This window comes from Colias eurytheme, chromosome 10, assembly GCF_061535395.1.
Source record: "Colias eurytheme isolate Ceu_HAF_F1 chromosome 10, ilColEury1 Martin Lab GWU primary, whole genome shotgun sequence".
NCBI lineage: Eukaryota > Metazoa > Arthropoda > Insecta > Lepidoptera > Pieridae > Colias > Colias eurytheme.
In genome coordinates, this window is record NC_142989.1 from 2,920,085 (window position 1) to 2,941,111 (window position 21,027).

A 21,027-nucleotide genomic window follows, 5' to 3' on the forward strand; every position below is an offset into this window, starting at 1 on the left:
AAGTCGGTTTACTGACGATAGTTGAACGTGACAACGGCCGATTGTGCTTCTTTGTCGCTCGTTCCGCGCTCTCGCTTGCACCTCAAGCCTTACATGGAACGCCTCATAGCGAGGTAACGCCGCATGAGTCATGTTTTTTCGTGCGTGCAGCCGGCTTTATCGAATTATAAGACGTTGTCACGTCAAAAATTTACTCGTGAAAATCCTTGAAAGTGCCTAAACTTTAGGGTACAAAAGCTTAATTTTCTTCATGTTATATTCTATATGCTTAAAACAAAATAAATTACCTTCACGTGTACTTACCTATTCCTATACATATACATATTATATCTTTATTTTTATATTAAAACAACAGTGCTACAAAACAACGAAATATTAAAATATTTCTCTTTTAATTACATCCGTGTACAAATGTATATTTTGTTTTAATTGAATCATTAATGCCTTTATGTCCGTGCAAATATTGCAATATGAAACGCGAATTCATAAAGCTTCAAATATTATGGGAAAAAATTATTTCAACTATTTCCTCGTATTCGAATGCAAACCGAAAGAACATCGGTATATCAAATTAATGTATGATGATATTAATTTAAAATTAATATAAAAAATTAACTACTGAGAGTTTATATATTTTCTGCTTTCAATTATTGATAAAATTAATTTGTAAACAAATTAGGTACTTAATCATTATTTTTTAAATATACCTAGTTATTATTTCCCGAATTATTAAAAAAACAACGCATAAGGTTAATGTATCATCTCAACAACACTTAATACTTGTATTGTTTATCTTACAAGGAAAAGACACGAAATATCTTCAATTTGCTCCTATACCGGGATCCACAGTTCAGTATCTCATTGTATTCCCAGGGCATCTGAAGCTAGCACCTAGGTAATTGGATAACTCGTGTTTAGCAAGTATAATCCGATTTACATGCAGTGACCGCTCGTCGCCAATGCGAATATAACTGAATAAAATTAACTTTTCATTTTATCTGTACATAGTTTTAATAATTGTAGCTATAGAGCCTGTGCGTGTAAGTTTTATTTAAGCACATGTATGCTTTAAACAGAAAAATCTAATAAGAATAGGCTTTATTACGAGGCGAATGTAGAGCTGATCTATAAAAGTCTAAATAAGCTTTGAAATATAGCAATACTTGCTGAAAAGAACAAAACAAAATTGCATTAATCATCGTGCACTACTATTATGGTAAAATTATGGAAAATATTGATTTCACGGAAGCCCAAAGTGAGGGAAGGCAGTTAAAAATACCGAGTATATTCGATACATCGAGTATAAATTACAGAAGACTTCGATCCACGTATGCATTAATTATTTTTGGTAATATTAAAAAAGGTTTATCCCTCGGTTATAACAAATAGGTACCTAATCTATTAAATTTTTAACAAAACCTTTCAAGTCGTGCTTGGCTTGGTGCTTTTTTCTACTCGTACACGAAGACAATGCAGATTGTACGTTTTATAACATTTATTTAGTAAAGTTTGTATTTCAAGTATAATTCTAATAAATGAATATCCAAAAAACAAGAAAGGAATGTCCCTTAAAACATTTTCGTTTTTAAACTGTGTAAATATCAATCAATCATAATATGTATTATAACCCAAATAAATCGAACCGTTCGTTGTATTCTCACCGTAATAAAGCAACCGCAATCAACAACGATGAGATTATTTATAATGAAATGCATCAATTCATCGCGTGCAATAAAAACGTGATAAGTGGTTCATACATTCAGTCGGCACAATTACCTTATTACCCTTTGAATGTGTGCCAAAAAACTGCTATAGAAGTTATCGCCTGTGCGTTTTTGGCACGCTGGCCCGGATCTATGAGGCGATTATGTCATGCATCGCAAATCCGATGTCCGATGTTTATCCACAGTCGCCTACAGTCTAGTCGCAAACAAATATCAGCCTTTTATTGTTCTGCAGAAAGCGAGACGACGCGTCAAAACTGGATATTTCTGGAAGGTCACCCCTCCGAGCTTGATTTATTACATTTGCTCCTGTAAAACGCATTGCTGTGATTTTCAGTGTATTATTAACGTTGACTCACTGGATATGAAAGTTTTGATTACAAAAAATCACATCAAATTACAAAAATACGATTAAGTATTTATAAGACCGTAGCTTTAGGTATAATTTAGATGATAAAACCCTTCTGGGTGGGTAACAAAGCGATCTACAATACAAACTGAAAAGTTGGCTTGAACAGGAAAAGTACCTACTAGAAAAAATAAACGTATCTTTTTGTTTGAAGCTGACCCCAAAACCAATGCCAGAAATATAAATATAACTTTGATAAATGTTTGTGTAGAAATGAAAACTTTGCAAGGACAGCATTTTCCGATATTATTTATATAATTCAGGTCATAAAAGAAGAAATGGTCTTCTATTTTTTGCATTGAATAATAACAATTATTATGTTATTAGTATATAATAGAATAACATGACGCAGCTAATGTAATGGTTTTATATTTAAAACCTTTTACCAAGTCTTGACCTATATTCGTTCATTAATGTGAATCCACACTGTACATCTAAAAGCAACATCGATACAAACTGTTATTTTTATCTTCTGTTGTTTCTAAATATACAGTACGGTAAAATAGATTTAAAATAATACAATACCTACCTTTATGTATTAAGTGAATATATAGTGAGGACAAGTGTATTAAACATTACGTTTATTTGTGAACGAAACATTGTTCTTGGGAATTTTGTATTCAAGGCAGCATTTAGTTCGTTCGCTAATTTAAATCCTTTTTGGTTGTTTGTGTATTGTTATGTTGTTTAGTAAATGTATACGAATTTGCAGATGAAAATGCAGAATCATATCAAAACTAAACTAGTCAGATCCACATTCCACACATAGTCTTTGTAAATTGGTAGATAACCAAACCAATGTTGTTAACGTTGTATGGCATTTGTGACTGAATGCAAATTGCAGGAGTTCAATGCATATAGAACAATACAGGCATAGGACACTGGAAGTGTTCAATCAGTCTAGATGACCTGCAAGTCTAGATATAGGAGCCAATTGTTCCACTTTTAGCCCACGCTTAACGAAATAATTGTAATCACATATTTCCTTATCTTATTTTTTATATAATGTTTCAATGCTTATATATTTTAATCACACAACTGCATTATTGATAAAGAAAGATAGGAAAATACGTTTTAATTTTACGTAAGTATTATACTTTTTGTAATTAGATTAGACCTTGTACAACGAATTTAAAACTCGCTTTCGTTGTTTTAGTTACGACTGTTTTGTGCGAAACTTTACCTAGGCAATGTGTGTAAATATGTAAACAAATAGTAAATATATTGTTTACATATTTGTATTTTATATAGAGCATAAATTAAGTAATAGAAAAAAATATTTTTACTTTAGATATTTTACATCCTTCTAGTTGAAATTGATAGAACATCAAATGAACGTGAAAACAACATACATACAACAAACCCAAGTGACTTCCGTCCAAACCTAATATAATTCAAATAGCCTATTGTTTGTTAGTTTTTCTCCGTTATGTACACCCGAAAAGGGCAAGGAACGCTTTTGCAATTTTAATTAGTAATAATTTAAATCATGTCTGCTGCTAATACATTGGTTAGGTACCTAGTACAGAACAGCCGGCGGCCCGAACGGTCTTCCCTCGTGGCCGATCGCCGCGCGCGCAGTGTACACGGCATAAAAATAAGTCTGCGCCTGCGCACTTCAACCCATTTATAATTATTAGTAAATCGCCGAACGGGCGTACGACTGCCGCGCTTTGCTATCGCTCGCAAATCATAAAATTCATACGATCCATATACGAAGTTTATCTTTTATCTCGACAGTGTTATTGTAAAAAAGAAACGCAAACGCTCAACGTCGTATTCATAGCGTCAATTTAGTCACAGTGCTAGTGCCCGGTGTCGCGAACTATTTACAAAACGATTCAGTGCTCGTGTGTGTGCGTTGTTTACTGCCCTTTACTTATCAGTGATAAAAGTGCAAGTGTTTAGTTCACATTAAGATGCCGGATAAACCGAAGAGACGTAAGAATAATAGAAATAAGAGAAGAAATAAAAATCAAAATCAATCTAACAATAATATACAAATTGTTTCTTCTAATGAAACAGAGAAAGTTGAAGATATTCCATTGAGTCCACCGAGTCCAAGTCAGAGTGATGTTAGCGCAAAAACAGAAGAAATAACCTCAAATAAATACTCGGAGGCATCTGAAGAAAATATTGGTGATGATAAAACACAGAAATTGTTATCAGGCTTGCTTGTTTCCTATACAGAAGAAATAAAACATGATACTGATGATTTAAATACTCAAGAAAAAGCAGGAGGAGCTTTAAAAAGTGACGCTACGGAAGAAACAATAAAAATAACTGAAAAATATAAAGTAGAATCTCCTGAAAAGACAATTAAAGTAAAATCTAAATTAAAAAACAACGTTAAAAGTAAAAGTGTTGATAATGATGATCAACCTACTATAGTAGAAATTTCAGATGACGGAGAAAAGTGTGAAGCCGGTAGTAACTTAGTAATTGTTGACGCTAGTAATGTTTTAGTTGCTGAAGTGGAGCCTAATATTGAATGGGAAAATACTGCTGACCTGGAAGAGTTAAAATCCTTAAAACAAGAAGATACTGTACCTGGAGCATTATCTATTACAACGATACCCCTTAATGTAGCGCAATGTGAACTTACTAAGTCTATGAGCCCTGAGGAAGAAAGATGCTTACGCAAATATCTGCAAAGTTTAGATTTATCATCTAATCAAGGTATAGATCCCAGTTGTTTGGAAATTAAAACTGAAATAGAACAAATGGTTGAACGTGAAATTAAACAACGCTTAAGAAGAAAAGGATTCGCTGAGGATAATTTTATTCCTAGACTTGGGCCACCCAGATCGTTACATGTTATCGATGAAGAAGTTAGTGGAGAATCATCAGCTACATCACGTCGTCATTCATATTTAAATGAAAATAAAAGTGACACGGACGAGTTAGATGACGATGTTTTCAAAATAACATCTGATAGTAAAAGTAAATTTAGCACAAATAAAGGCACAAAAATATTTACAAATCTTATACCGCAAGAGTGTATACGTGTAGGCGCTCAAATCAAAGATCCTGAAATTTCTGAAGCAAGAGGAGCTTGGTCCACAAAACAGTTAGAATCAGTAACCGGAGCAGAAATTGTTTATTTAACAGACTCATCCAGTAGTACTAGTTCTGCATATGATATTAATGATATTGATGAAAATAACGAAGAAAGCGACGTATCCGTTCGAATAATAACTCCAACTATTGAAGTAACAGATACAGATACGTTTCTTAAAAATAATTTTAGGTCAAAATCTGAAAACTCTAATGAAGTTGAGAAAATGATATTGGCTGATAATAGTGTTCATGAAATTAAAAATGACTCTCGAAATAACATTATAGAAACAAAGCAAGATAATTCTTTAAATGAAATAGACGGCCATGAGATAGTTGTTTTATCTACGGATGTTATAAATACCGATTTATATGTTAAAGAAATTGATAATTATGAAGAGCAAGAAGGACCTAATCCGCTAGTTTTTAAAAATCAAAACCATGAAGATAACTCACATATAAATAATAATTTTAAAGAAAACAATGGATCTGAATCAAAAAAAGTTGTGGATCAGTATGATCTTGAAATAAAAGTTTTAAAATGTGAATTAAATGATGCAATAAATAATTTAATAAAAGAAGTTATTTCCGATTCAGAAAGTGTCAATGATAATTCAAATGAGCCACTAGTTCGTCAGGATTCATCTAGTAGTGTAGGTTCTTCTCAATGCACTGCGAAATATAACCCAAAATGTTCTTCTCTCAACGATATTCCAGGCAATGAATCTGATGAGTTCAGCACAACAAACAATGAATTTAAACATTTAGAAGAAACAGAAAGTCACGTTAAAGACGTCATTGAAACTATCAAAGATAATTCTATGAAAGGTAAAGATGAAGCACAAACCACAGACTTAAAAACGCCATCTTTGCGAGATTTATGCTTAGGAACAATATGTAAATTACCTTATGGTGAACAAATATTGGAAGAATTGGCGAATGTATCAGAACGTTTGCAAAAAATGAGTGATCTTACATTGGAAGCCAATAAATTTCGGGAGCCAGTAGACAAAGTTAGCAATAAAAATGAATTACATAAAAAGCCATCTCCAAAAACTTCTGTAACAGAGTCAAAAATCAAAGCAGTTCCTCCACCGGTGCAACCTCGAAATTCATCTTTAAGAATTAGTCATGATGAATCTCAAAATAATACAAAATCAGTTTCTATACCATCTCGCGTTTGCCTATCACCATCTCAAAAAATGTTGATGGAGAAAACAAACACGTTTTCAGCAAAAGAACAAACAGAACACATAAATAATGAATACAAGATATCCGTAGATTTACGTGATAAAGACAAAGATAGCAAAGATATTATTAATGTTCCATTTAAATCGCAGACTGGAAGTCGTCTATTAGCATTATTACGTCCATCTTCAATGACTGACTCAAAGGAAAATATTACAAGTAACAATAAAGTGTGGAACGCTGGTATAAACAACCTATCGTCGTTGTCTAAAATGAATGTAAAAAATGTGAATGATACTTTCACCAAAAGCGACGACGAAACTAAAAGACCGTTTAAGTATGATCATTCTAATTCATTCAAACCTATACCACCCCCTAAGCCAAGAAAATTTTCATCATCATTTTATGAATGCAATCAGTCATCTAACTTTATAGAAAGTTCACTTAAATCTGTTAAAAATGAGAATAAATATTTCCACTACTCAACAGGAAATTTAAGTAAAGAGATAGAAGATGATATCTCTTCTATTCAAAATATGCACCGACATTATAATGATATTTATAAAGAAGCCAGAGATGAATTTTATCCACGGCGACCATCCTTACCTAAAGATTTATGTGACCAACAAATGGAATATATACTAAGAAAGGAGAAAGAAGTCGAAGCTGAAATCTATAGATTAGAAAATGATCGTGTTAAACCACCTCAAAGAAGAGGTCCCAGAGCACCGATGATATTAGATGAAGAAGCTCATGATAAATCTTGGCTTAATTCAAACACACACAATAGTAGACAGCTTTATGATAATACGTTCATATCAAAATCTACTCCGAAAATGGAAAGCGGTAAATTATCGTCTGCTTTTAGTAAAAGTGAAGAAGAATTAGTAAGAAACAAAATGTATTCCGAATATGTTAATCAAATGGCTGAGAGAGAGCAACGGAAACAACAAAAAATTATCAAAATTACCAAACCGCCACATGCTCTGAATAATAACACATACTCCAAAAGTGAGTCTGAACTGAAATATTTTGAACATAAAGTAAATAATCGCATTGAAAAAGAGTTTATCGATAGAGCTAAGGAAAGATGGAATAAACTTGGTTTTAAAGATCCTGAAACGGAGGATGAAAGGGACAGTGATAAAAATACATATAGAGAACCAAAAGTGATTGAACACAAAATTAAAGTGATTGATTCGGGTGAAGAAAAAGACGTGAAAAAACTTCCTAATCATTTGCAAGACTTTGTGAACTTTACAGTGAAAGATAAAAATGATAAAAGTAGCAGTCCTGGTGAGTCGGATACTGATGAAGCATCATCGCATGGTGTGATTATGTGTGCAGTGATAATTTTACTATTAACAATAACTAAATTCATCATGAGACTATTTCGTTAAAAGTGACACGTAGAACCTTTTATATTTATAGTAGATACTCGAATACTAATTTATATTTTTGATTAGCATGTTTTAGCTGGCATGGTTGTTATTGTGATAGTATTTTTGTTATTAGTGTGATAGTTATATGAATAGAAGAATACTCCTAATGCAAATATATAATGAAACAGGTAAGCTAAACTAAATTGTATATTTCACAATTTCTATGCAAAATTTTTACCAATTGTATATAAGCTTTAATAATATTATATTTATTAGGTATGGAAGATGTAGAGTCATTTTAACCTGTATCATGTTTGTACAAACATAATATAGATGTCATACCTTAATACTGCATAGTCGTATTTATGCTTAAAACCATTCCTTTAAATATTTTTTTATATAAAAATCTCAATTCAAAATCACATATAAACTAAAAACGTAAACATGTTTATAGTTAAATTTACCTAGCTCGTGTACATTAATATAAGCGGTAATACTTTTTCGTTTCAATACAAAATAAATACACATATAATTAATTAATGTTATAATTAGGTACGTTACTTTCTAAGCTTGCGATTCCGTGAATTATTGAATGGAGTGCAACGGTATTGGCGCGCATATTGCATTACATACTGTAAATGGTAATAATAGATGTGCGAAATGCGATAGACATTTGTTTGCAAATGGAAATTAGCATTTGCTAGATAACTGTGTTATCATCGTATTGACGAACTCGCTGCGCAAACAGAGTCATTATTGACGTACAAAATCCACATTTGTTGCTTCATCCTTATTTATCGCCGTGTAAGTTATCACCGAGAATTATATCAGATAAAAAATTAAATACTACACGCTCTGCTGCCAAATTTTCAACAGAAATCGTACAAGATAAAGAGCGATGCCCGTGAAAATATTTGGATCATCTATATTCGTTCTAAATGGCCCTTGGTGACTCGACTGTAAATACATATTTACATTTCGTGCACAAAGTTTGCATTTTAGAATAGTGTTCTCAGTGCAATGTCAGTATTTATGTCATAATTTGACTCCTACATGTTTGCAAAAACATGAAAATATAAATAGCAGCTTGCATACAAATAATAAAATCATCGAATAATAATAGTGTTAAATTGAGTGTTTACTCAAATAAAAATATGGATGTCTGATAATTCTCCACATATTCATCTCGTAACATAGACATAAATTCCAATTAAATTCGGTTGTGATGAAGTGACATAATGATGATATTGATGAGATCGGAGTTCGGACGTAGTGTTCACTCTAAATTATTAATCTAAGCCCCTCTGATAGCCCGCGGCTATTATGGAATTTCAATTACTAGATGAAAATAACCAAAGATATAACTATGTGATATAATAATATGTCTGAAACGTTTACATGAAATTGCTTTTCATATTCCTTTTAATAAAAAATTCTCATTCAGAATAATATAATTGATTGAAATGTAAACAATTATTAGATTTATTTGGATTACAAAGGAAAGTTTTAAAATCGTAATGAAAGTATTGGTTTGAATTTTTATTTAATGGTTATTTTTAGAATTCAAAAAAACAAATTTCGTGTTTCATTTCATTATCATTACCTATTTGATGATAATGCTTCCGCCGACTGGCATATTTTCATTAAATTGTGCATTGTTTGTACATTGTTTTATTACACTTCAGTATTTTTTTATTTATTTAGTATTTAACATTTATTTGACAACCAATAAATTTATTTAGAACATGTGATGTGAAATTTATTTAAGACTACCTTTTAAATGAATAGTTTAAAGAAAGTTCACCTGATAAAGGAGTGTATTTGGAATCGATTACGCTGCTTTGCGTAACCATTGATACAACTAAAAATAACTATAGACTAAGATGTTCCATTTTCTGGCAATGACTAGTATCTTACTTATACTTGGCGCTTCATTCAGCCGTAAAGATGGTAGTTAGTTGCAACAAATAGTTATGGGGTATTGGCAAGCTGATTTGTTTTACGTCAACGTTAAAAATAATTTGTAATAGATCATTTTTCATGAACACTTTTGTTGCCTGTCATTAAGTATGGTCACGCTTATTCGTCGTGGTAAACGCGGTCTCAGTTTTCATAGTTTATGTAAAATACGAGTTTGCATTTTTGTGTTGCATCCGTTAGTATGTATGGGTTATGCTAATAGGCGGATTTGTACGATTTTTTATTTGGTTAAAGTTTGGTACAACCTTGAGACAACATTTACACATTTTGTTGCACTTGAAGCGACTGCATTTATTTGTCTACTAAAACACGAAATATAAATTCTATGAAAGCTAGAGAGTACAATAGAGTAGAGTAAGAACCTTAACTTTAAGCTTAATGTTTTACTAAATCAACAAAGAACGACTAATTAATCATCTTTAAGGTGATGAATTAATTTTTCTAACATTTACGGCCCTTTTTAAACCTTCGTAATTTTTATATTATTAAAGTTGTCGTGATGAAAATTCTTGACAAGAAAGTTCAATAGTAACACAATACGTCTACCGTTTTAGAAACATGATTCCATGATATTTTCTCGATAGAAAGAAAATACAAAGTTCTCATTGTTATTTTTTTTTTAATCTCTGGCATCTTCAAAATAACAAACGTAAAGTTACGACTTTTTGGATATTAACTATAAAATATACAACCTATACGTCTACCGTGTTAGAATTTTGAAATATGCGATGGTTTTGAAATAAACAAGAAATACTTGAAATTAGCGCCTGACCAGCCAATATAGCGAGAGCCGCCCTGTACCTTCCTACCCCGATCGCTGCACGAGTCATTCCCGCTACGGCCGTCACACGGGGAACTTGTGTCGCTTGCGCAATCGTAAAAAAGGGTGACAACACGATAAGACAAAATGAGACAAATGGGGACAATAAAGAAAATAAGAAGAAGAAACATAAAGGTTGGAGGAAAAAGAATGCTTACAATTGGAACAAATTAATGAAGTAAGTTGGTTTTATTTTAAATTTGATGATAATTGTATTATAGACGATGTTTGATATGTACCCCTGTTTTAAGTACATAACGTATGTGTAAGATTTTTTCATTTATAGCATAAATAATCTTTTCAGAAATCCGGAATCCAGAAGGAAAATAAACCCACTGATTGTTCACAATGTGAACCCACTCCTTCGTAAGTACCTTTATTCAGTCAAAAATGTATGTTATCAACGCTCTACTGGTTTTATCGCATGATTCCATTTTTAGCAAAAAGCAACAAAGTGCAAAGAAATAAAAAATCATGGTGAACTTAGTGGAAGTATGGTGGCCGTAATATGGAACAGGAGCTCATTGGAGTAGTATTATATTTAAAAAAATACGAAAAAATTTCAAGAATTTCTTAGTAGGTGGTAGATAAGTATGTTGTATAAAGAATTTGATGTTGATATTTATTTCATTTATACTTACTACACCTGTGCGGGAAATTGCTTAGTACTAAAACCGGTTTATATTCATATTTACATAGTAATGTGAGTTTTCATTTCGAAAAATTTTGTGTAAGTATATTAAATTGAGTTCCTGGGTGATCTGGAAACACAATTGGGCCCGGAGGATGGCGCTGCAGTCACTCCTCCTAATCACATGAACCGATTTGGATGAATATTTGTGTGCACATTTCATTGTTGTGGGATGATTGGTTGATTCGTTTTCACATTAGCTAATATTATTATGTATTTTTGTTGTTAGAAAGTAAACTTAATTTAATGTTTATAATACATTATTATTGGTATAAATAAGTCGGTGTTCGTCTCACATTGCTGTACCTGCCTACCTATCCTACCAGGGCCTAACTTTGTTCTGGCTATTTTATTTTGATTATTTGTAATGAATAATTACAATTATAATAGAGTGCAAAAAATAAATACATGCGTCAATATATTTTGTGTTTTTTTTAAACAATTTTTTTATTTAAAAAATATCATTCCGACCGCGGCTTTACCCGCGTGGAATTAGGTTATATCGTGAATCCTGTTTTATCCCACAGAAGTGTTCAGTTCGGATAAAAAGTATCCTATGTGTAAATCCAGGCAATTAGCTATATTTTATCAAAATTGGTAATGTAGTCTTGACGTGATTAAGTAACAACTAACAAAAAAATATACAAATTAACATCCAAAGTTTCGCATCAGTTTTACTGTATTAGTGATATCTTCCACTCTTGACTTTGACTGAGAAGAATTAGGGTTTATAACTTCTTTCAGAAATAGTACCTTTCATTTCTGGGCATGATGTAATATCTACGTCAGCATCAAATTCTATCTAAATCAATTCAGTAGTCCGCGTAATTAGGTACCATTTCATTTTTTCAGTGTAACAATATTTTTTGTTATTTTAAAGATTATTTATAACCTGTATTATTTTGTAATAAAGTAAACATTACGAAATAATAATATGTAATTAATAATTATTAATAATGTCTAAGTAGTTGTTAAAAAGAAGATAATTTTGTGTTTATAAGCAAGAAAATAAAACCAATAAATCAACAATTAAATATATGTATAACAATATTATAACTGTATGACGACTCCATACATGTTTGTCCCGAGTCGGCCAGCGGCAGCGCGGCGAGTTTGCAAGAATGACTTCGCGCACACCCGCGTTCGCGATAGCGAGCTATTAGACTCCGCCCGCCAAGCAGTGGATTTTTTTTTGTGTATCGTCTTAACTCAAGATGAAGGTGCCAGCATAATACACATAGTATACGGGGTCAAAGTCAATTATACTATAATATACAATTTCTATATTATGCCATTAGGTTAAATTATAATTGATGAGTCGCATTCTCATTCTTATATAAACTAATTTGTATTTCAAATGAATATGTAGGAACCCCGCCCGGGAAAAGCAATTCTAAATTATTTGATACAAAGTCCCTAATGAGTAAAGGTTAGGCATACAGGAAACAATTTCATGACGGATGTGAAGCATTGGTGATGTTTATTGACGCATATGAACAAACACTTTTATTGTGTTTATTGGCTGTTATTTGGCGGCTACGACAATACGTTCCTGCAATTCGAGAGAATCTGAATATTGGCAAAGAAGTTCGAAACTATGGAAATATTCTGTTGTTTGTTTGCTACCAAATTATTTTTTAATTAATCAGACCGACAGCGATATCGCTTTATGAAAAAAGTAACTACTTTTTCTCAATATTATAATAGTCAATTTATTAATTCAGATAATTTATTTATCCCTATGTATTTGTTGCTTTTATATACTTATAGCTTTCCTTATATCTCTAAAGATTCTACATTCGATATGGAAGCATATTCTCATTCGATTGCGCCTGTTTTATTCAGTGGAATTTCTCAATAGCCAGGAATATGTAATTATGTTCTGATTACAGTATTGTACGATATATATCGATGTTGAATTGGCTTAATGTGAGTGGACTATGATTTCTACAAAATCTGTTTATTATGATACCTATTATATCTCTATGAATTAAAACTGCACAGTTCAGAGAAAGTTGTTTGGATTAGCATAGGTTCTTACCCGGGAACTAGGCGGACTCGCGGGCTCCAGCTAGTTAAGTATATATTTAGCTCAGCTCTTGGCCAAGATTGGGCTTTTGTTAAGTATAAATATAATTTTAGCCCTGTCCCCATTTTATCATTAAAAATAACTTAGACACGTACATCATGGTACTAAAATACTTACGATATATTTAAGCTGAAGTTAATTTTTAAATTGAATGGTTTAATAATATCACAGGGTTTAATGAATAATGTAAACAATGTTCTCTTTTATAAATGTAGGCTATATAAAAAAAAATCATGCCTCGGTACGGCAAAAGACGAAAGTTCAAATTGATAATGATGGAATTTTTTTCTATTCTTTATAATTGTTCTATACATTATAAAAACATAAAGTTTGAAGTCCGATGATGACAATATACGAATATAATGCAATATCATATCTATGCTAGAACTGAATATCATCATAATATAAATTCATAATTAATTTGACGGTCTAATGATTTTAATTACCTCGTCTATAATTCAGTAATGCATATAAATATTTCAATTAATAGCCAAGCTTAGTTTCGGATAACATGAATTGCTATAATTTTCACATTGTTCATTTATTTGAGGGCATTGTTTATGAAGTTTTTCTAGAATCAGCGCCATCTGTTGTACAAGAGACGTACTTCAAGAAGTGCTGTAGATCATCGTTAGATGTCGTGAGCGTCCATCTTAATAATATCAATGAAACATACTAAAATGTCTCTTTATAACTTTATTAATTTTATACGTTGTTATATTTTATTATAATGCGTTATAATATTTTTTTAAGTCTAAAAAGGAAAGAATCAAGTACAAAGTGTCTAAAAAATACACAGCGACACTGATCAGTTCAAAATAATAATAAAAAATAGAATTTTATTATCGTTAAATACGAATAAAAAACTATGATTTGTTTTGTTATACGTATGAATCATATCAAAATTACCTTAATAAATAATCTCAAATAAACCGAAACACAAAGTGTACATTTAATGTATAAACTCGTAAAGTCAAAATTCATCCAAACATAGGTAGCTGTGAATCCACAACAGCTAAGATTAATTAGAGCTGCGGCTAAATTAATAACAGGCCCAACGCGCCCTGGACGCCTGCCTTCGTATTAAATAGTGCTTTTACAATAACAAATCTAATCGTTAACCCTTACCAAGTGCCAGAGTGAGATATGATACGAACAATAAACGGGCATCTACGATCTTATGGGACCGTAATAACTAACGCTAGCGCCATCACACTAAATCGAGGTTAATATCTCATTTCCTTATAAATCCCGCTTTACAATGACTTATCTGAAGCCTGTTTTAAACTATCGTAAAGATACAGGTAGTAAAAGTCTTTGTAGGTAACTTTATAGATGTACAATATTATAGGTAGGAGAACAATATCTAATATATAAAATTCCCGCGTTTTTTAAATAATAATAAATAATTTAAATTCCTCCGAAACGGCTTGACCGATTCTCATGAAACTTGGTTTGCATATTGGTAATTGGGTAGGTTTGGAAATCCGTAAAATCTGTATTTCATGCCCTTAAATGATAATAGTAAGGCAAAACGACGTTTGCCGGGTCAACTTGTATTTTAAACATTATCGAGGATTTAGCATAAGCCTATTAATATTTCCACTTGTAAAACTCAGAAAACTACCTATCTAGGTTTATGCTATAATCCACTACAATTTCAAGTGCAGGATCTGCTGTTTTCAACAGTATGATGATATCGTTTTGTGCGATTTAAGCTCTACCGAATAATTATATTATAATTTGGTATGGCTCTATGTTAGGCAGTAAAATGAACTCTATCATATAGATAATTCGATTCAATATAATATGTCAAATATTAATACACACATGTATTTCTATGTAGGAATGATGCCTGAAAACATTTTCTGTCCAGAATAAAAATAATACCTACGCGTTACTCTCCTCTAACATTACCTACAGTTTTTGAAAACATTTACATTTACATACTCATGTTGCATATTATCTATACATATAATAAAATCGTAGGAAAGTCAAAACTGTACATTGAATATTTTTTTAAAAGAATACATAATCCATGATCTATAATCGATATAGAAGCCAAAAACATAGTTTTTAGAATTTTTGTCTGTTTGTCTGTTTGTCGGTTTGTCTGTTTGTCTGTTTGTCTGTATGTTTGTCCAGGCTAATCTCAGAAAGTACTGCACGGATTTACTTCAAATTTTGCATGAATATTACTAACAGGTCGGGTCAGGCTGTTATATACATATTATCATGCTATCACCTTCGGGGGAGGAGCCAGTGTTGCCATATATACAGATTTATCTGTATCTATACAGATTTTAAGACCACTATACAGATTACAGATTTGGCTTTACTTTTATACAGATTTTAGGTAAAGGACACTAACTATGATAAAATAATTGATAAGCAAAGTAAATTTTATACATTTGTTAAAACCTTTTCTGGATAAGGACACTACTATGATAAAATAATCCATTATCTAAGTATATTATTTTTATACAGTTGTTTAAATCCGGCAACATTCATGGCGTACATCGGGGATTTCCCTAGGAACAAACAAACAATAATTGTATATTCTTCTGGGGGATTTCCCGAAACATGTATTTTGTTAACGAATGAATGTATTTGTTTCTTTTTAATGTTTGCAAATCAATCATTCGTTCATTACGATGATTACGAGTCGACTACGTTTTCTGATTACATGAAAGGATTTTTTCATCTATTAATTTAATTAAAACAAAAACCAGGAACCATTTAGGCACCGAAACGATGGAGGGGCTAATTTTGACAAAACAATTATTGAATAACGAGCCATGTTTTAAGCTCAATGTTCACAAGAAATTGATTAATAAAATGAATAAAAGTATGTATTTTTTTAATCAATAAAGTTTTAAGTACAATCCAATGTTTTCTTTAACAAACATACCATTCAGATTTTAAACAGCTTACGGTTTGATTTCATACAGATTTTATACAGATTTTTAGACTACTATATCCAGATTTATCGATTTGGCATGTGGCAACACTGGGAGGAGCTGTGAACCTTTATTTTTCTTACGTATTCCGTGTACTACGACAGCGTACAATATAAAGACTCATGTTTAAATGTTGTTTTTGAGTAAGCCATACTATTGTCTACCTTTACACTATAAAAACTACATCATTTAAGTAATTTTGGCAGAGAAACAGTATAATGAATCTTAGTAGTATAAAGACAAATTTAAAACAGCGCCATCTATGAGATTTCATTAAAATTAAATCAATTTACATAATATTAACGCTCCTTGGAAATTCATAATTTAAATATTATGAATTATGATGTTGGTGAGGTTGTTTTTTTTAAAGTTAAATAAATAATTCATATCTTCCCAGAGTCCATTTCAGGTGCGCTTATATTTCATGTGAATATACTAAATTTTTATAAGTGAGGGTAGATGTTTATTATTTGATGTCAAACAAGACACCATTACAGTTATATAGGTAATAGACGTAGTATTTGTATTCTCTTTGGGTAATAGTAGATAACAGTGATTGTGTTCATTGGTTACATTTTTAAAAATCTTCGGCTATTTTTTAATTTTCGCCTTCTTGCGTTCCCACAAAAGGTAAGTTGTAGCTTTTATATTTATTGTTTATTATAATTATATAGTTATACTCATGTTTTTAATTAGTTAAAGTTATGACAAAATAAGAAAATGATGAAATTTTATTTTTATGTATAACTTTTACAAGACTATATTATACGCCCAAAGAAGGTCACTTTAGTTCTTGATAAAACTTTATTTGTTAGTAGCTTTTTAATAAAATTAGGTACTTATCTTTTGATTTTTTTTTATTTACAGATTCAATGTTCATAAAAATTGACGATTTGCGTGAGGATGTAGTGGAAATTAGTAACCTTGCGCGTGGTCAATCAATATATATAATAAAATTCTAGAAAAGTGATGTCTGTACAATAAAAATATGTAAAAAAAATAGCAGGGGTTATTATTAAATCGATCCCAAACCCAAAACTGTAGTTATAATTTTTTTTGTCTGTTTTTCTGTATGTTTGTGCACGCTAATCTCAGAAACGGCTTATCCGATTTAGATGCGATTTTCATTAATATATTGTAGTAATCTTCATTTAACATTTAGTGTTTATTTCATGTTAATCGGTTCGTAAATAAAAAAGTTATGACCATTTAAGTATTCACGGCGAACATTTGCTAAGGCATTCTATTGTACACTATACAGTGTACGATAAAACGTAAGTTATCTGTTATACGCTACAGTTATTCCTTATAAATGTCCAGGTGATCATATCGAAAGTCCCCAAGGGTGGAGGGGTAAGCTGAGGTAGTAGGGGGGAAGGGGTCAAATTAGAATTATGCTTACTTCTAGGTAAATTTTATAAATAAAATGTCCTTTAAATTATGTCGTATTATATTTTTAACCCCCGACGCAAAAAGATGGGTGATAAGTGTTTGACCGCTATTTGTGTCTGTTTGTGCCACCGTAGCTCGCTAACAGGTAATACGAATTAGATGCGTGTTAGGCAGCATATTTTCCGACGCTGGTTCTTAGATAAAGTGTATCAAAATCGGTTCATCCATTTATTATACCTAGGTATATAGAGGTAAAAGTGGGAATGTGGGAAAAAATATTAGTTATATTTTTATCCAATTCGGTTTATCCATTTATTAGATTACAGCGGTAAAAGTGGGAATGACCAATAATCGAATGTGATCAAATAATATACTCAAGCGGCATATCAAAATATAAAAGAGCAACGTGTTTTATCGAAATCGGTTCATCCGTTTATTACATTTAGGGGTGACAGTGGTTAGATAAATAAACCAAATGGAGCATCAAACGACAGGATATGACGTGTACATAATATATATAGGTATAATTAGATAATATGGTTTACATCAAAATCGGTTCTGCCATTTACTAGGTGTGGAAAGAGAAGGGTTGAAAGTCTGTGAAAGAAGAGGGGGATATGGGAGCGGGAGGATAGCCACACCCTGGAAATTTTGAATTCTACTCAAAGCCACATAGGCCTGGCTCTTGGCAATTTTTTTTTCCTAAAGATACCACTTCTTTTGCCACTGTGATCCATTACAATTTGTGCACGGTTACGGCCCAACTTAAAAGATGTCAAGGAGCAACAAACTTATAGATATCAATATGATGCAGGAATGTAATGTAACCGCAATCGCCGGTACAGCCTGAAAATCAGCGCTGCTTTTGTGCAGCATTTTGCTGAGGCTGTCTCCGTTTGCCTAATTGTAAGATAAATTTTATAATGTGTTTGGCTGTGTTTTTTTTTGGCAATAAATTTCTTTTCTTTCTTTCTTTTTCTTTCTAATATGGAGGTAGAGGTCAAAAACTCACTTGAAAATATCACATGAAAATAAGAAACCGAAGTTAAAAATTTAAAAATTAAAAAGAAAAACCCAACGCAACGAAGGAAAAGGAATAAATAATAATTTTACAAACTTCCCGACGATCTTTAAAATTAAGTACCATTATAAAAAAAATATAATTGTATATGATATGATAATGATGGTATGACAGCCCCGATGACTTTGTTTTTTTAAAGTGAAACTTTTATTACATCGTCTCAAACTTTTTGGTCTGTGTAGCGCATGTCGCGTGACGGTCGGCTGCCGAGTAGGTATAAAGCAGTGTTCGGAACCGTACGATAATTATTATCGATCAAATACGATAATTTTGTGCCTAAGTTTCACTTTTACCGTGGTTTCATAATACCACACAACATTTTTATTTTTATAAATATTTAAAATGGTATTTATTTTTAAAGATCTTCGGGAAGTTTGTAAAATTATTTATTCCTTTTTCTATGCACTTTTCTTCGTTGCGTTAGTTTTTTTTTTTAATTTAATTTTTATTGCACGGTCTAAACGGTTTAGTTACTACAGGCGTGAGACAGGAAAGATCTGAGCGCTGAGACAAACGTCAAAACGCAAAGGAATAGAATCCGCTATCGATACTAATTATTGTCATAAGCGTATGATGTTTTGCTAAGAATTTGTTCACCTTACCAACGACGACGACGACCACGAGCAAAATTTTCATCCAGTCGTAATTTAACAAAATTGTGCTAAACACAATTAAAAATAAATTATTAAAATTTCCTGTCGTTCTGGTGATTGGAATTTTTATTTTTGAGATCAACGAATGAAAAAATAGATTTTTCGTAGAAACGGTGGCTCCTAGAAAACAATGTATTTGAAGTTTTTTATAGATAATTTTACCGTTTCTACGAAAAAACTATTTTTTCATTCATTGATCTCAAAAAAAAATTCCAAGCACCAGAACGACAGGAAATTTTAATATTTTATTCTAATTGTGTTTTGCACAATTTTGTTAAATTGCGACTGGATGAAAATTTTGTTCGTGGTCGTCGTCGTCGTTGGTAGGGTGAACAAATCCTTAGCAAAACATCATACGCTTATGTCAATTAGTATCGATAGCGGATTCTATTCCTTTGCGTTTTGAAGTTTGTCTCGGCGCTCAGTTGCTGCATGATATATTGTCAAAAACATCCATACAAGGAAGGAAGAAAAATAAATTTGCTCCCTTCCCTCCTGGTGCCTAAAAATAATATGACATAATTTAAAATAAATTTTACGTAGAAAATTAACTAGGCATTTATTTTTTATTTTTTAGCTCAGTTTAGTAATAAATTTTACTAACAGTTCTTTTAATTATTTATGGTAGTACGTGTTTATTCAATAAAAGTTAAGTAGTCACCTACTATGCAGTCACTATTCCACGCGGACGAAGTCGCGGGCACAGCTAGTTATTAATATATTCGTCAAAATCAACTGGTATAATAAATGTTTCATAATAAATAATCCGATCATTTAATATTTAGGTTTAATTATATTTAATATGAAACTGTAACGATATTCACATGTCTCGCTTGCGGGACTGCTGATAATCGTGTTACTTTAATATGCGTTGGCTCTCACCTACGACAACATAATTATTGCTTTTTGTATAAAACCCGTGACCAATATAAATAATTATACAATATACATGTAAAAGCGTAACCGATTCAGATTTTTTATGCAATGTGTTTCTCCAGACTCCAATATACGCATCATAAACTATAGGTATCTAATGAATCCTTTTAAAATGCTAAAATATTCACATTAAATAGACTTAATTGATTTTTAACTGTTTGTGATTTAAAAGAATATAAATAACAATATAAGGCTGTAAAATGCCTTTTACGCTTTTGTCTCGTCTGTTTTTATTACTAGTAGGTTCTAGATATACCTACTATTTTAAAAACTATAAAAATTGCGTTAGTTAAAACTATGTTGAACTTAACAAGTTCCAGCTAATGATGTCAAGAATAATTTCTACAGAGAAAACTTTTGCAACGGTAGTACGTTTTATTTGCTAAGTAACGAATGTTTTTTTGTTCCACAACATTGCAATAAGAGGGTAAACCTGTGGGGTAAACAAAATGACATAGAATTAAGAAATGAATACTTTTTTTAATTATTACATTTTCTCACGTTAATCTTATCCTTATTCTCTAATTAATTATATTTCTGTAAGCCTTTTGTAAAAAAAAATAACTATGACACTTACTTTAAACCACATGAAACAAAAATAAACTAGGTATTCTAAGATAAGGAAAAAAAATACTTCTTATGAATGACTGTTACAAGCTCTACTA

The 21,027-nt window shown here is 31.5% G+C and overlaps 2 protein-coding genes across 11 annotated transcripts in view; both read left to right on the forward strand.

Annotated features, from left to right (window-relative positions):
• Positions 1-21,027, forward strand: part of LOC149905061 (uncharacterized) — a 131,621-nt gene that overhangs the window by 49,053 nt on the left and 61,541 nt on the right. For 3 of the 10 annotated variants that reach the window (XM_090106115.1, XM_090106117.1, XM_090106118.1), the window contains exon 1: positions 3,779-7,674. The exons of 2 other annotated variants lie outside the window; for them this stretch is intronic. In XM_090106115.1, coding sequence (XP_089962241.1) covers positions 4,053-7,674 — 3,622 coding nt within the window. In that variant the 5' untranslated portion in view covers positions 3,779-4,052. Of the gene's footprint in view, positions 1-3,777; positions 7,675-7,890; positions 7,949-21,027 lie in introns of those variants that run through there. 5 more of the 10 variants (XM_090106123.1, XM_090106125.1, XM_090106116.1 and 2 more) reach the window with 4 other exon arrangements.
• On the forward strand, positions 8,353-11,673 carry LOC149905062 (uncharacterized). Its single transcript, XM_090106499.1, has 4 exons — positions 8,353-8,401; positions 10,516-10,738; positions 10,865-10,926; positions 11,001-11,673. The coding sequence occupies exons 1-4, from the start codon at positions 8,353-8,355 to the stop codon at positions 11,039-11,041; spliced, it is 375 nt and encodes a 124-aa protein (XP_089962625.1). The 3' UTR covers positions 11,042-11,673.